Here is a 14269-nt window from a genome sequence, read left to right as displayed (position 1 = left end):
TTACAGTACAACAGTTTGAAAATGGATAATATTTCAGACTATGAAAAGAAAAGTGCTTGGCTAATGTGAAGGCGACCACTAGCAGTCATAACAGTAAATGCTACATAACACTCCCTCAAGATATACATTATGCATGCCCTGTACATGTATGTTTTATGTATCTTTCTACTGAATAGAGAAAAATCCATTACTGTCTTACTTGAAAATTGTGAAGCTTATCAGGACATAAAGTTCTCATTCATGTATCTATCTACAGTACTGCATTAGATGACTTTCATTTCATATATACATTTACATTCATGGGTTCTAGCTAAAACTTTAATTAATATCTTGATATTTTTGTGTAGTATTTTGATAGCTATAACCAGATGATATTTTGAGTGCCTGACAGAAACATGGTAAACTTGTCAAGTATTAGGCAAATGCAAAGGACTGTCAAATCTCAACATTCTGAGAAAGTAATTTCAGTAAGGTTGAATTCTCTCATCTATTTTCACACATAAGCGCATCGGATAATAAGGAGCATTAAGAGAAACAAACGGACGACACTTGAGACTGATCCTGTAGCCCAGGCATCGACGATCCTTTGACAGATCGTGATGTAATTCTCCGGGCGTTGCCTCCCTGTCTTGGTGAATGTGTATTATGAATGTGAATGTGGCTGGATAATTTCAGTTAATTTTTTTATTTCCTACAAGGTCGACTCAAAAATACATTGAGTAATAATGTGTCTGATGCAACTTTGCGCACATTTGTTTACATTTTACAGAAATGAAACTTAAAACCACATGGCTCATTTGCATAAACTGAAAGTGCTGAAAAAAACAGCTCTGATGCAGTTAGCTTCTGTCGGGCTAAAGGACACAACTCACTTACTCCACGAGGCTCCTGACTACAGTAGCCGTAATGCTCCGACAATCCATCAAGCCAAAGTCGTACTAAAACATTTTGACAGATTTTTGAACACTGGGTACCGCATAAAATTGGTTCAAGGTCAGGAAGCACAATCAGAATTAATACATAAGGCTCACTGATGATTTTTGGAGAAAATTAAAGGATTATAAGTGCTTGGCATTTTATCAGCCAATAATATTTCATTCAGATGTGGGGCTGCTAAAATTAATATTGAAATGCTGATTGTTCTTGAAATATAGTGAGTTCTAGTCACTATTTACATAAATGATGGGATAGGAGTATGACATCTTCAGCATCATCACGTTGAAGTATCTGAAAACCACCAATTGACAAATGAATATAGCTGCTGTATTTATTTGATGAGCTAACAGCATTATAACATGGCTTAAAGCTCACAAGAGTGCGTTTTGTGTTAAAAGTTAATCTGACCCAAAGAAACAGTCTGTTGACTTTGTAGCTTGTTAAATGTTTATGAGCGCCTTATGCCACAGTACTTAAACAACAAATTACATGGCAGGTGTTGGACTCAAATAAGAGAAATGCAGATTTAGCCCTTAGCATGAGGTAATAATTTTAATCTCCGTACTAGCATTTAACGGCACAGTCTGATGTAATGAGCTTTAGGGATCACAGGTATGGAACAATGAATGACAAAAGCACCTTGATCCTACTATCACAGCTCCCCTGTCCATAGGCTCAGCGGGGGGGTCCTGGGGGTATCTCACAGTCAAAAGCCAAGTGTATCTCTTGTATTGCAGCGACTCAATTACAGATCCTTATGTCCCATGGGAAGTCTGCGAACCATTCAAACTAAAATCCTTTTGTCTTTTATCTCTTCCAGACAAACCTCCCCACTTCACGCCGGCGCAGCCTCCTGACGGTAAGTCCTCTGTGGTTTCCTCTGCTTGTTTGGGTCAACCCGCAGTAGTTTAGGTGAAATAATAATCTCTGGGTGGGTGCCTTTGAAGTGGACGCAGAGTGCTGGGGGGTGTTCCATGGTGGGATCGGTATGGCGGGCACGTGGACGTATACATTCGAGGCTTTGATGTGGGGAAAGTTGATGACTTGATTGAATTTGCGTTGCACCGCGAGTGAGGCGTTCGATATCTGTGACCAAAGCAGTGGGCAGTAAAGCGATATGTGTAGGCGAATCCTTTTTGCGCCATGCTGTATATACTTTTAGTTGTTGATGCGCACTGTAATGAGTCATTGTCAATCTGATATTATGTAGGTACATTTACAATGGTTTGAAGAGTCTTTATTACAGATTGGTCAGAAGTACTCTTGAGTTTCAGAATGAGAAGCTGGACTGTAGCCATGGCCACAATTAAAAACTAAATATTTTTTTAAAGGTGCTTCGTCTGTCACCTGCTTGTTTTTATGGATATGTCTTTTCTCTGCCTGGAATATTCCACAGTACAATAATAAACATCTCTGCCTTATATTTATTAAATTAGAGGTGATTTTATAGCTCAAAAATACTTAGAGAGAAGGCATTTTGACCTGTAACTTGGTCTGGTTTGGTCTCCATGAAGAAGGTTTAATACAGTACTGTAAAACATTCCAGACAAAGCAAGAGAAAAGCATCTGATGGACCCTCCACCAGAAAAGTTACACAATGCGCCTTTAATGTATTTATTTTAGTAAAGTAAACGTTATGCGTTCTTTTACAGTGGAACATAATACCATCCATATTGACATGAGTGTGGTCGGATCAACAGAAACAAGAACAACAAAAACAAAACAAAACATGAAAGTAATATGCACAGTTTTCTTTACTTTTGCCCAAAAATAAGTGGGAAGAAGATAAAACTATTCAATCCCACATTGTCTAATTTAACATAATGAGCTTTCTTTTGCATAAACAATATGGACTATTTACTGTTTATTTATTTATATATTATCACTTTTGAAACGAAAAAAGTCCTCAAAATGAGTAGAAGAAATGTTTTGCTCAAAAAGAGTGTGCTCAAGGAAGAATTGCGTAAACTGCTTAATATGTGAATGTCTCCAGTTTTGCATTTAAACTTGCAGAGTCATTCTATCCGAAGTGAGCGTCCTTTGTGCAGGGTGCAAATGCCATTAATCTGGTGTTAATGCAAACGGAGGTGGCCTGACTATTGCGATTCACTCTGGAACGCAGTAAGAGTACACAGGCTATCAAAGCTATCTGTAAAGTATTATACATTATCTGACTATCTGTTATAACTTTGACATGTATAAAGGATCATTTCCAGTGTCAGAAAAAATAACTTGTGCACAGTATATAATTTTTTGGAAGATTCTATGGAAATAGAACTTTAAAACTATACTTTGGAACATTCACCCTGGACAGTGATTGGAAGAATTATTTGAAAGCTTATTTAATATTTTGTAATGTATTCTGTTAAATAGGCCAATCAGAGTACTGTATCCTGAATACTTTTAGATCAAGTTACATTATATTAACATGTAAGGCTGTGTAGTTAATTGAATTTTGATTTTGATTCGTGTGTCAAACGATCTCCAAACTTTTATAATCGAGTTCAAACGATGAAAACTTAACAAAGTATATTTTGTGATTTTTAAAAATATAAATAAGTATGTTTATTTAATTTTTTTATATAGTGATTGTAGAACAGCTGGATGTATAGACTATTTTGGATACATTATGTTTTTCTATCTGTCTTTTTATCTGTCTTATTACATGTTCAAAGTATATTTTATTCATTTTATGTTTTATACATCGCAAAACTGTCCTAAGGTACACATTTGTAGCCTATATTTATTTTCAGTTTGAAAGTTCTGCATAAATGATCAATAACAAAGTGTTTTCTTAGAGAGAATTGCTGAATAAATGCATTGTGTAACTAAAAAAATAATCGTTTGAATAATCGTGATTTCAATATTGACCAAAATAATCGTGATAATAATCGAGCAGCCCTATCAACATGTCATAGTTACAAATAGCTTTATTTTTGCTGCTCTTTTCTGTTTGCTTTGTGTTAATTTGTATTATTAAACTGCACAATAATAAAGTTCCTCAAAATTATTCTGAATATATATTTTCAGTACATATATGTAGCTACTTCCCAACACTGACCATGGAGACAACAAAATGCTTTTATTGTTGTCTGTTTTTTGGCTAAAACGTTACATGCTTTGGCTTTAAAAAAAGAGTAGTAGCTCATGAGTTGATCCAAACCACCTATGGCTAAGTCGCTCCACACAGTATAACCAGTGATAAGTATGGGGTGGTATAATATCTCCATCAATTTTTGTATCATGAAGAGTGTTGGAATGCCATTAGTTAGACGCAGAAATCGCCCACTGCTCCTGACAGCTTGTCCCAGTCGCTTTTGATGCCACTGTTAACTCTTTCATGACTGTGGCTGTGGCTAATGGTAATTTTAATACAGAGATGGAATACAAGTATCGCCTTTGTATTCTGACTACATCACATTTCTCTGTCCAGTCTGTGTGCTGTCAGCTATAGCCAGTTCACACAGCTCGCCCAAACTGCGCTGACTTTTCACACCAGATCTCCTCAGTAGTTCTTGGCCGGTCACAAGTTCAAAGCTTCTTCTTTCACCTTGTTCTCCACACTCTCCCTTCCTCCCTGCCTGCCCTTGTGATGTGCCGTTCTTTTACTCTCTGCGGTTGCATTGTTTTTACTGGTTTCTGTGCCCGCTAGCATGCGCCGTTAATTAAAAAAGCAACAATTTATTTGCAAAGCGGTGCATCCCGGCAAGCTTTAATTGGAGCGAAACATCTGGTTTTCAAGCTGCTAGCATGCATATTTATCAGCAGAGGCACAGTTTGATAGACTTCGGTGGGGGTATTTTTCAACAATACTGACAGACAGGCAGAGTCGGATAGAATAGTTGAAGGTACGTTTTCATCCTAGTAACATGTGAAGAAACAAAAGGATGATTCTAATGATACAGTCCTGACTAGTCCACTGATGCCTCGGACAAAAAGACGAGAGACCAGTGAACAAAATGTGTTTCGGATAATTGCTCGGCTTCTTGGCGCTTGTAGAAATTGAGTTTGTAAAAGATGTCAGTTTAAAATTGCATCAAATTACTGGTGCAATGGGATGAATGGGTTTGGTCAGGACTGAGAATAACTGTCATTGCAACTTCAGAGTTTTGCTCCTCTAAAAAAGTTATAATACATTTTGACTGATGTGGTGAATGAATTGAAATTTGCTGAATAAGAGGCCTGAAGGTAAGAACTTTGATTTATCCTTGTTTTGATTCATAATTGCCCCCAAAATAATACAGTGCACTACATCATCATCTGAAATATATTTGTTCAAGTTCCTATATACCCCATTTTCCCTATGTATTTGAACTAGGGCCGGGCACGTTAACGCGTTAACTTTGCGTTAACTAATTAAGTCATTAACGCCGACAATTATTTTAATGCCATTAATGCAGTTTTTATTATTTATTTATTTATTTAATGGTAAAAGTCTGTTTCTCACTGGCTTTTATTTTGAAAAAGTCCACCGCGAACGTTTCTTTAAGTTTAACGTCTTTTCTTTACACTTCTTTTTCACTTTTTTCTGACCACATGAGATGCAATGTGTCCGAGCCTCCGTGAGTCGCGGGCCCGGCCACAGGTTCGGCCGCAGGCTCCGGCTCTGGCCAGACCAGCTGTGCGCGCTGAGCTGAGCTTGTTTCTTTAGTTCAGTGTTGGAGTCATTGATTTACCCAGATACCATTGGAAGAAAAAATGTGATTGGTCCATTTCCATTCCATTATATTAACCCTTTGTTTCCCAAGAAATATCAGTTCAAGTTTATAACAATGATCTAGAAATTATTACTAGTGTAGTGTTCATTACTCACAGCATAAAAAATATTCAATAAATATATTAGTAGTACAAAAGTCCATTCAATATTTTTTCTTGAGCCTTCCCTGAATACCTTGAAGGCTCTGAAGATTCCCCTGTGTGGCTCTTTCATTTACATTTCCAATAAAAGTGCGCTATACTCTACTTTTTAATTCATTAATTGGTTTTGCGTATAACATGCAATTAATCGCGATTAATCGCTCAAACTCATGCGATTAATCGCGATTAAAATTTTTTATTTTTGCCCAGCCCTAATTTGAACACAATTTTTCTTGCCCCAATATAGATATATTGTATAAAAAGCTCTTGAAGTCAAAATGAGTCTGCCATGTACTCTTTCTGTCTAATTAGAAAGCATTTTATTATCTGATAATAAGGAAATGTGTCTGTTATTAGTTTTACCATCATGCCAAAATCTCCGCACTGGTCTCTGAACCTTTACAAACTCATAGCAGTTAATAATTACGATGTTGGAAATGCATAAAGTAAGTGAGGAATAACTTTGGACCACTGCAAACCCTTAAAAAACTAGATCTGTTTTTCATGTTTATATACGTAAATATATCAGGTATAGTGCCTGTAGTGGACCAAACTGTCAGGCAAAGACAAGCTATAAAAATAAGTTTAAATTTAATAAAGTTTTAAAAAGATGTAATTTAACAAAGGCTCAAAGGTAAATCATTAACAAAAAGCTGGGCCCAACTGGGTTAACTTCAATCAAACTTAACAGAACAAAACTAACCCAACCAGACAAAGAACAAATACATGAGAGCCAACTAAGACTGAACACAAGAGGTGAGTATTACACCAAATAATTAACTAAAACTACTAACCTAATCAAAGTAACAAGAAGACAAATAAGTATAAAACTAAATAGTGCTACCCCCCTTTGTTCAGCGTGGATGTCTCCTCCAAGGGTCCTCTGTCTGGCCACCCCAACAAAATTAAAGAAGCAGTGTAAGTAAATAATTCAGACTTATATGAATTAAAATGTATCCAGCCAAATTAGAATATAAGTCTAAGTAATGGAATTAAATTAAGTGTGCTGTAATTAACTTAATGTAAATGAAATGAAATGAAATAATACTAACACTGTGGAGTGGTGGCAGAGGTATCCACCACAGCGCCTCTAAATGAATAGATTATATTTTGAACTCGTATATAGCACAAATTGTCCCCTGCCCAAGATGTTTGCCTTAAATAACTCCAAATCACTGCTGCATCTCTCAAACTCAGTCTCAGCACAAAATTCTGTTTACCGCCATTCTGGGTGCTCCATTCTATTTGTAACAATGGAATCCAATTGCCGCAGTTTGCCGTTGTTTTTTGTTTTTAATGACACAAAATTGACTCTTTGAATCACTATGTCTCTCAAATAGCTCTGTTAGCTTTTTTTCGAAACAAATATCGTCTCAAAATTAGTCTCTCCAGTGGAAAATAAGCAGCCGTAAGCGCGTGTTGAGGCGGCCATTGAATTTCCTTGCTAAGAAAGGTCTAACTTCTCTTATTGATCACACTGCTCATTTCCCATGTATTAAAGTTTTGGCCATGGCCTGTTTCTGCGTTAGTCAAGCGTTTAAAAGCTGCTCCTAGGCCTTAATTACATTTCCAATAGTCCTGTAGGCTTTCCATCAGCGGGCCCTTACTTTTTAATGTGCCAAAGAAAACAAAAAAGCCAGACCTCCAATCAGCGACTTAAGCTAGCCTTGAGAGGTGCAGCTCTCCGGGTCATTTAGCAGGGCAGAGATTAGCGGGGCAATTACTGCTAACCCAAATATGACACTAGAATATGGCAGAGATGAATGAGGTTTACGGTAGAAATTGGGTCATTTGGAAAACACTGGTCACAGTGGTAGACTTGCTCTCACATTACAACATTGTAGACATGTTCAAGATAAGGTTAAATGCCCAGGACCTGAATTTTTCCCATGTATTTGAGCAAAACACATCTTGCCCCTATTCAGATATATTGTATAAGCAGCTTTGAGGTCAAAATAACTCCACTGTGTGCTGTCTGCATTTGAGTATTAGGGATGGACAATACGGGTGTCGGATATTTGCACCGATATTGACAATTTTGGTGGATTTGATACCAGCTGATATCTCATTCTGGTCTAAAAATTGGTGTTATAAAAAAAATTTACTAGCCCAAAACATCTTGTAATATTAGACTTGTATTTTTACTAGAGCCCAACCGATATGGATTTTGCTGTGGCCGATATGAAACCGATATAATGGGAGTTGGGGCTGCTGATAGCCGATATATTCGCCGATATATTTAGTGATGTAAAAATTCACTGTAAATGTTGAATTGTTTAAAAAACGTAAGTTTGGCTCTGGTGGATTTTAAATTGGGTTTATTTAGGCAACATTTATTGTTCTTCTGCCTCTTTACATCATATTTACAGACAGTAGGTTGACTTAATGGCACTTTTGCATCACATTCTAGACACTAGTGATGGGTATTCCAGTTCTTTTTAGAGAACCGGCTCTTTTGGTTCGGCTCACTAAAAGCTGCTGGTTCTTTTGGCTCCCAAGCGGCTCTTCAGATTGTTTTGTTGCAAGTAGGTCTAAAGCAGGACTGAGTCAGGACTGAACCAGGTCTAAACCAGGACTGAAAAAGGACTAAACCAGGACTAAAACAGATCTAGACCATTTGTAAAACAGGACTAAACCAAAACTGAACCAGGACTGAGTGTCGGGACTCGGTCTCTATCTCTTGCCCAAGATTAGTCCTGGTTTATTTGTTTTATGCTAAACTACAGCCAAATATGCAAGTTTTTTTTTTATCCTATGTACACGCAAATTTCTCAAAGTTTCATTTTCAGCCGCTGCCGCTGTCAAACTACCACGAGTCTGAGTCTGCGTGAAGAGAAAAAAAGTGAGAGAAAGAGAAAACACGGCTCCCAATAAGGATCAGGCTCCCGTCGTTCGCTTCAAAGAGCCAGTTCTAAGAGCCATTTCTAGCGCTATTAACCTTTACCCGTAAATACGTGCGCGCCACGGTAATTAATTATATGCGCAAATGTCATAATTCACACGTCTATTCACAGCTCATTTACATATCAGTGCAGGTCCAGTAACAAATATACGGCCAATATAGTCACTTTACAATAGACCAATAGAAAACAGCCTGTTTATGTGCGAGGAGCTACAGCAGCTAACCCATAACAAATGACCAAAACTAACTTCAAAGTCGACATATTTCCAACACTCACCGCTCACACAGGCTCCTCCTCACATCACAAGTCTGCACTAATAAAAGTCCTTTTAATCCAGACTCAAACCGATTGTCCGTAAAAAGAATATAATCTCAGTGTTTGGATCTATGTCTGCGGGTGTTAACAAACACACGTGAGTGACGCGACTTTGTGGTGTGTTCAGGGACAGTACGGACACACACAGACAAATGACTCTAAATACTGATGTGGAGCCACATATTAGAACATTTATCTGTCTGTAAATTGGATTAAATGAACAGAATGTAGAGAGTCTAAGATTTTTAACGACGTATCACATGCCCACGTGAAATATCGGCCCCTATCAGCAAGCATATCGGCCGATAGCTGATATGCCTCCAGGTGCCCATATCGGCTGATAATATCTGCCAACCGATATATCGGCCGGGGTCTCATTTTTACACAGCTGGACTGTAGTTACAAAACATTTGGAAGGAAATAAATTATCTTTTCAGTCTCTTTTCTAGTACTGGTTGATATCAGATATCAGCAGATACTTTAAGCCAAAGTGTTGACATCAGTATTGGAACAGAAACATCCCTCATGATTTTTTGTCCTATAGTCAGAAAGTACACCTTGGTATGCTACTGTAGTTGTTGTTAGCTTTACCGTGACAGCAAAACTCATCTCTGGTCTCTGAAAGTTGTGAAAAGCGCTTATAAACCCATTGTGGTGAATAATTAGAATGCTCGGAATACATAAGGAAAATGGGGAATAATTTTGGACCACTGCAAACTATTTAAAATGAACTAGTTCAGTTTTTCACATTTCTGAGACAGTAAAAATCAGGTTCAGCACCATTAAATCAGCTTGGATAGGGAAGGTGATTTCTTAAGAGCGCTTGAGTAGGCTGATTCAGTTTAATGCTGACTTCATGTTTTAGTAATAATATTCTAATATGAATGGATTGTGTGGAAGAAGTGGAGAAAAGGCCTTGAAACTAGGATTTTTGACCCACTGGCACACAAGATATTGATCGTATTGAGAAAATGTTTTTCATGTCAAACTATCTCGCCGATGTTGAGAAAATATTGTTTGAGCTGCACTTATATTGTGATGGCTAGAGGTATTGGAGGGATGGCTAGCATTCAGAGACTGTTAACATGAAGATGAAGGTCAAACATTGTAGCTCATTCATTGGTTATGGCTTTCTTATAAAATACAGCATCGAGGGAAATATCTGAAAATACTAAGATAAACTCCTAGGGTTGTCAAAAGTATTGAAAATCAGATACAGATTGAAATTAAACTAGTACTGAAACTATTCTTAATTTAGAATTATCTTGAGCTATATCAGAAATAAAGAAAGAAAGAAATTGTATTATCGTGACAACACTACTTTCTAACACATAAGCTGCAGCGTGGAGTCTGTTTAGCTAAACGCGTCTTCAGAGTCAAGGCCCTGAATGGTTAATTATAGGAAATCAGAGAGAAGGTTCTGGGGAGTGTGCATTTTTAAACAGTCTGTGCAATGCCGCTGATGAGTTTCCCCTTATTAGCACAAGAACTCTCCACAGAAACTAAAAGAATTTGTTCGGCAAATTACAACGGTTAGACTCACAAGACCACGGAAACAAGGCGAAAAGCACATTTACGAGACACCATCACAAATAGCTGCAAAATCCTTCACAATGAAGGCCTCATAATCAGGGGTGGAGTAGTGGCAAAAACTCTCAAAGCCGTGTTTAATTGCTGTGTCTTTGCAACCCACCGCAGCGCTGGTCTGGTTGGGGGCGGAGTCATTATGGCCTGTCGTCAGCTGATAAAACAGTTGTTGGGTGGCAGATGAGTAGGCGACCATGCCAAGAGGATTAGCACCGGACTTAGGGAGAAAGCCTCCAAGGAACGCTTCATGTACAGAACCCCTCCAAGCTTAGCTGCCAGTAAACCATGTGTACACAGTATGGTAGTGAGGTAGTGCAGTGTTATGGTAATTTTAGGAGATGGTTAACAGGAGAATGTGTTTTAAGTAGAGCCCGACCGATATGGATTTTGCTGTGGCCGATATGAAACCGATATAATGGGAGTTGGAGCTGCTGATAGCCGATATAATCGCCGATATATTTAGTGATGTAAAAATTCACTGTAAATGTTGAATTTAAAAAAAAACGTAGGTTTGGCTCTGGTGGATTTTAAATTGGGTTTATTTAGGCAACATTTATTGTTATTCTGCCTCTTTAAATCATATTTACAGACAGTAGGTCGACCTAATGGCATTTTTCATTTTTCAGTTCAGTAACAAATATACGGCCAATATAGTCACTTTACAATAGACCAATAGAAAACAGCCTGTTTATGTGCGAGAGCTACAGCAGCTAACCCATAACAAATGACCAAAACTAGCTTCAAAGTCGACATATTTCCAACACTCACCGCTCACACAGGCTCCTCCTCACATCACAAGTCTGAACTAATAAATGTCCTTTTAATCCAGACTCAAACTGATTGTCCGTAAAAAGAATATAATCTCAGTGTTTGGATCTGTGTCTGCACGTGTAAACAAACACACGTGAATGACGCGACTCTGTGGTGTGTTCAGGGACAGTACGGACACACACAGACAAATGACTCCGCAGATAAATACTGATGTGGAGCCACATATTAGGACATTTATCTGTCTGTAAATTGGATTAAATGAACAGAATGTAGAGAGTCTAAGATTTTTAACGACGTATCACATGCCCACGTGAAATATCGGCCCCTATCAGCAAACATATCGGCCGATAGCCGATATGCCTCCAGGTGCCCATATCGGCTGATAATATCGGCCAACCGATATATCGGTCAGGCTCTAGTTTTAAGTAGTCTTTATTCATCATTGTACAAAAGATTATAAAGAAACTGTATTTGGTGTGAGAGTTCGCATAGATGGTATATAAATGGACACAGCTAACCTGCTATCTACTGCGTTCCAAATAGGAAGTGCTCATGGAGGTGCTTCCTGCTCCAATTGACTTTACTTGGAAAATTTTTTACCCTTGAGCCTCATCGTTTGGGTCTTAAAATGTTCATATTAACCTGCTTTACATGAGCCAGGTGTTTTTATTTCACTATTTTGTCCGTTAATATATTCCTAATCCTAATATGGAACTCCGCTCCAAACCTGCCAGCCTCAGTGAGCTTCATTTGACTGGATCTGAACACTATGGGTGACGTCACACTCCCTTAGTCCACTTCTTTATACAATTTAGATAAAACAAGACAACTGACATCAACAGGCCAAGTCACCAGTCAGATCTGTGGTGAGACGACCCCGCTCAACGTAAGAAGTGCGAGATAAATAACTTTTTAATTTTATACCATAGAATAACACAGCTTTAAATGCCATATTAAATTTAAATATACCAACTACCTATGTAATGACAATAAATCTGATGTTAAATGAGTATAGGAGCTCATTGACACTTCTGTTTTAGTTGGTTTGGTCTTGTTTTAGTCCTGGTTTAGTCCTAGTCTAGTCCTTATTTATGTCTGCGTTTCATCCCAGTGTTGTTGTATATGTGCAACTGTGAAAATCTCTTAAAAAACCCAAAGTGATTCAAAGTATGTCCACTATTTTTGTCCAGAAGCACCCACTAAACACAAACAAGAACATTGAGTTGCTATACGGTATGTAATGTCCTCAATAAATAACAGTGCCCAGCCTTGATCTATACATTTTACTGCCCTGGCCCATCCTGTTCCACTCCAATGGCTGTGAAGTCTCTTATTATTGCACAAAATGATATAAAATAGAGACTTGAAGTGTCTAGACCAGAAGTGAATCCAGGTGAAGTGTGTCCCTGGACGGAGCTTTGATTTGATCCAGTTAGATGGCCAAAGACAGGACAAATACTGTGCTTTATGGTCCGGGGACATAGGGCAGGCGGGTTATAATGGAGATTGGGTTGTCAACAGTTCAAGGTCTCCAGTGACCATGACTATCTGTGCCAAAACCTATAGCTGCCAGTTGCCAGGGTGATGACAGTTCTTCATTTTCACATGTTTCAGTGACAGTCCTCCCAGCGGGGCTCATTCTGACAGACCATATCAACTCAATAGACTCAGATGGGCTTTGGTACACGATCACAGATATGAGAGAAGGAGGGAGCTCATAGCGTGTGATTTGCATTCAGGTCAATCAATTTTAATTTTTATTCCACTCCTTAAAGGTGCACTGTGTAACTTTTTGGCTGGGGTTCCATCACCTGCTTGTTTCTACATATATATCATTACTCAGCCTGGAATGTTCCACAATATGACAAACAGGTCTATCTAGGGTGGCCTCTTTACAGATCTGACCTATAACTTGTCTGGTTTGAAGATAGAAAAGGTTAATGCCATACCGTCTATCATTCCAGACAAAGCAATAACAGCTCCATGAAGAAAAAAATTTCGACGGACCCTCCACCAAAAAGGTTACACAATGGACCAGAAATGGGGCTTGTAAGTCGTGACTTGGACTTGAGTCAGACTTGAATCACTATTTTTAGGACTTGTGACTTGACTTGATAAAACAGACTAAGACTTGGGACTTGAATTCAACTTGAAGCTCAATGCCTCGGGACTTGACTTGGACTTTAGGCCTGTGACTTGAGAAGACTCGATGCTTCTCCTAAAAAATATGTTTTTGAAAATACCTTTCTCTTTACAGTTGATAAATGCAGCGCTGAATTTTACAGGAATAAACTGGAACATGTCGGTCCCACTTCTCTGTTACTTTGGATGGAACTGAAATACTGTGATACTCAAATGTACTACAGTAATATACAGTCAATACAGTAATACAGAGGGAACTACAGAACATGATCCTTCCATTTCAATGCAGACTACAAGACAACATAACTGCATTTTTAAATCTGAATTCTTTCTATTCTGACTGTAATGATTCGCACTAAGATCTTGTCAAGACATTTCAAAAGGAAAAAATAGCAATTCTACAACTATTATATAAATACTCATAAATATACCATGACTTTATAAGTACAATTTATTTTAAAAGTCATATAAATTGCTAAAATCTCAGCTATATTTGATATTTTGGTTTAAAGACTTGAAATGACTTGAAGCTCAAAGCAAACAACTTGGACTTATGAGCCAGTGACTCAAGACTCGACTTGGACTTGCCTGTCTTTGATTGGGACTTGACTCAGACTTGAGGTAAAAGACTTGAGACTTACTCAAGACTTGCAAAACAACGACTTGGTCCCACCTCTGCAATGCACTATGTAACTTTTCTGATAGGTTTGCTGGTCTCTATGGAGATGTTATCCTGTTGCCTGGATAGTTACACGATA

At 38.1% G+C, this 14269-nt stretch overlaps 1 protein-coding gene across 1 annotated transcript in view; it reads left to right on the top strand.

Moving 5' to 3' along the window:
* The window catches only part of agrn (agrin), a 434659-nt gene that overhangs the window by 163842 nt on the left and 256548 nt on the right, over positions 1 to 14269 (top strand). Inside the window, 1 exon segment of the mRNA XM_055166184.1 lies at positions 1757 to 1795. Coding sequence (XP_055022159.1) covers positions 1757 to 1795 — 39 coding nt within the window.

Source organism: Boleophthalmus pectinirostris, unplaced genomic scaffold (genome assembly GCF_026225935.1).
Source record: "Boleophthalmus pectinirostris isolate CB_2022bp ecotype Guang Dong unplaced genomic scaffold, ASM2622593v1 HiC_scaffold_8, whole genome shotgun sequence".
Taxonomy (NCBI): domain Eukaryota; kingdom Metazoa; phylum Chordata; class Actinopteri; order Gobiiformes; family Gobiidae; genus Boleophthalmus; species Boleophthalmus pectinirostris.
The sequence above is the reverse complement of the archived record's forward strand: the minus strand, read 5'-3'. Positions and strand labels throughout refer to the sequence as shown.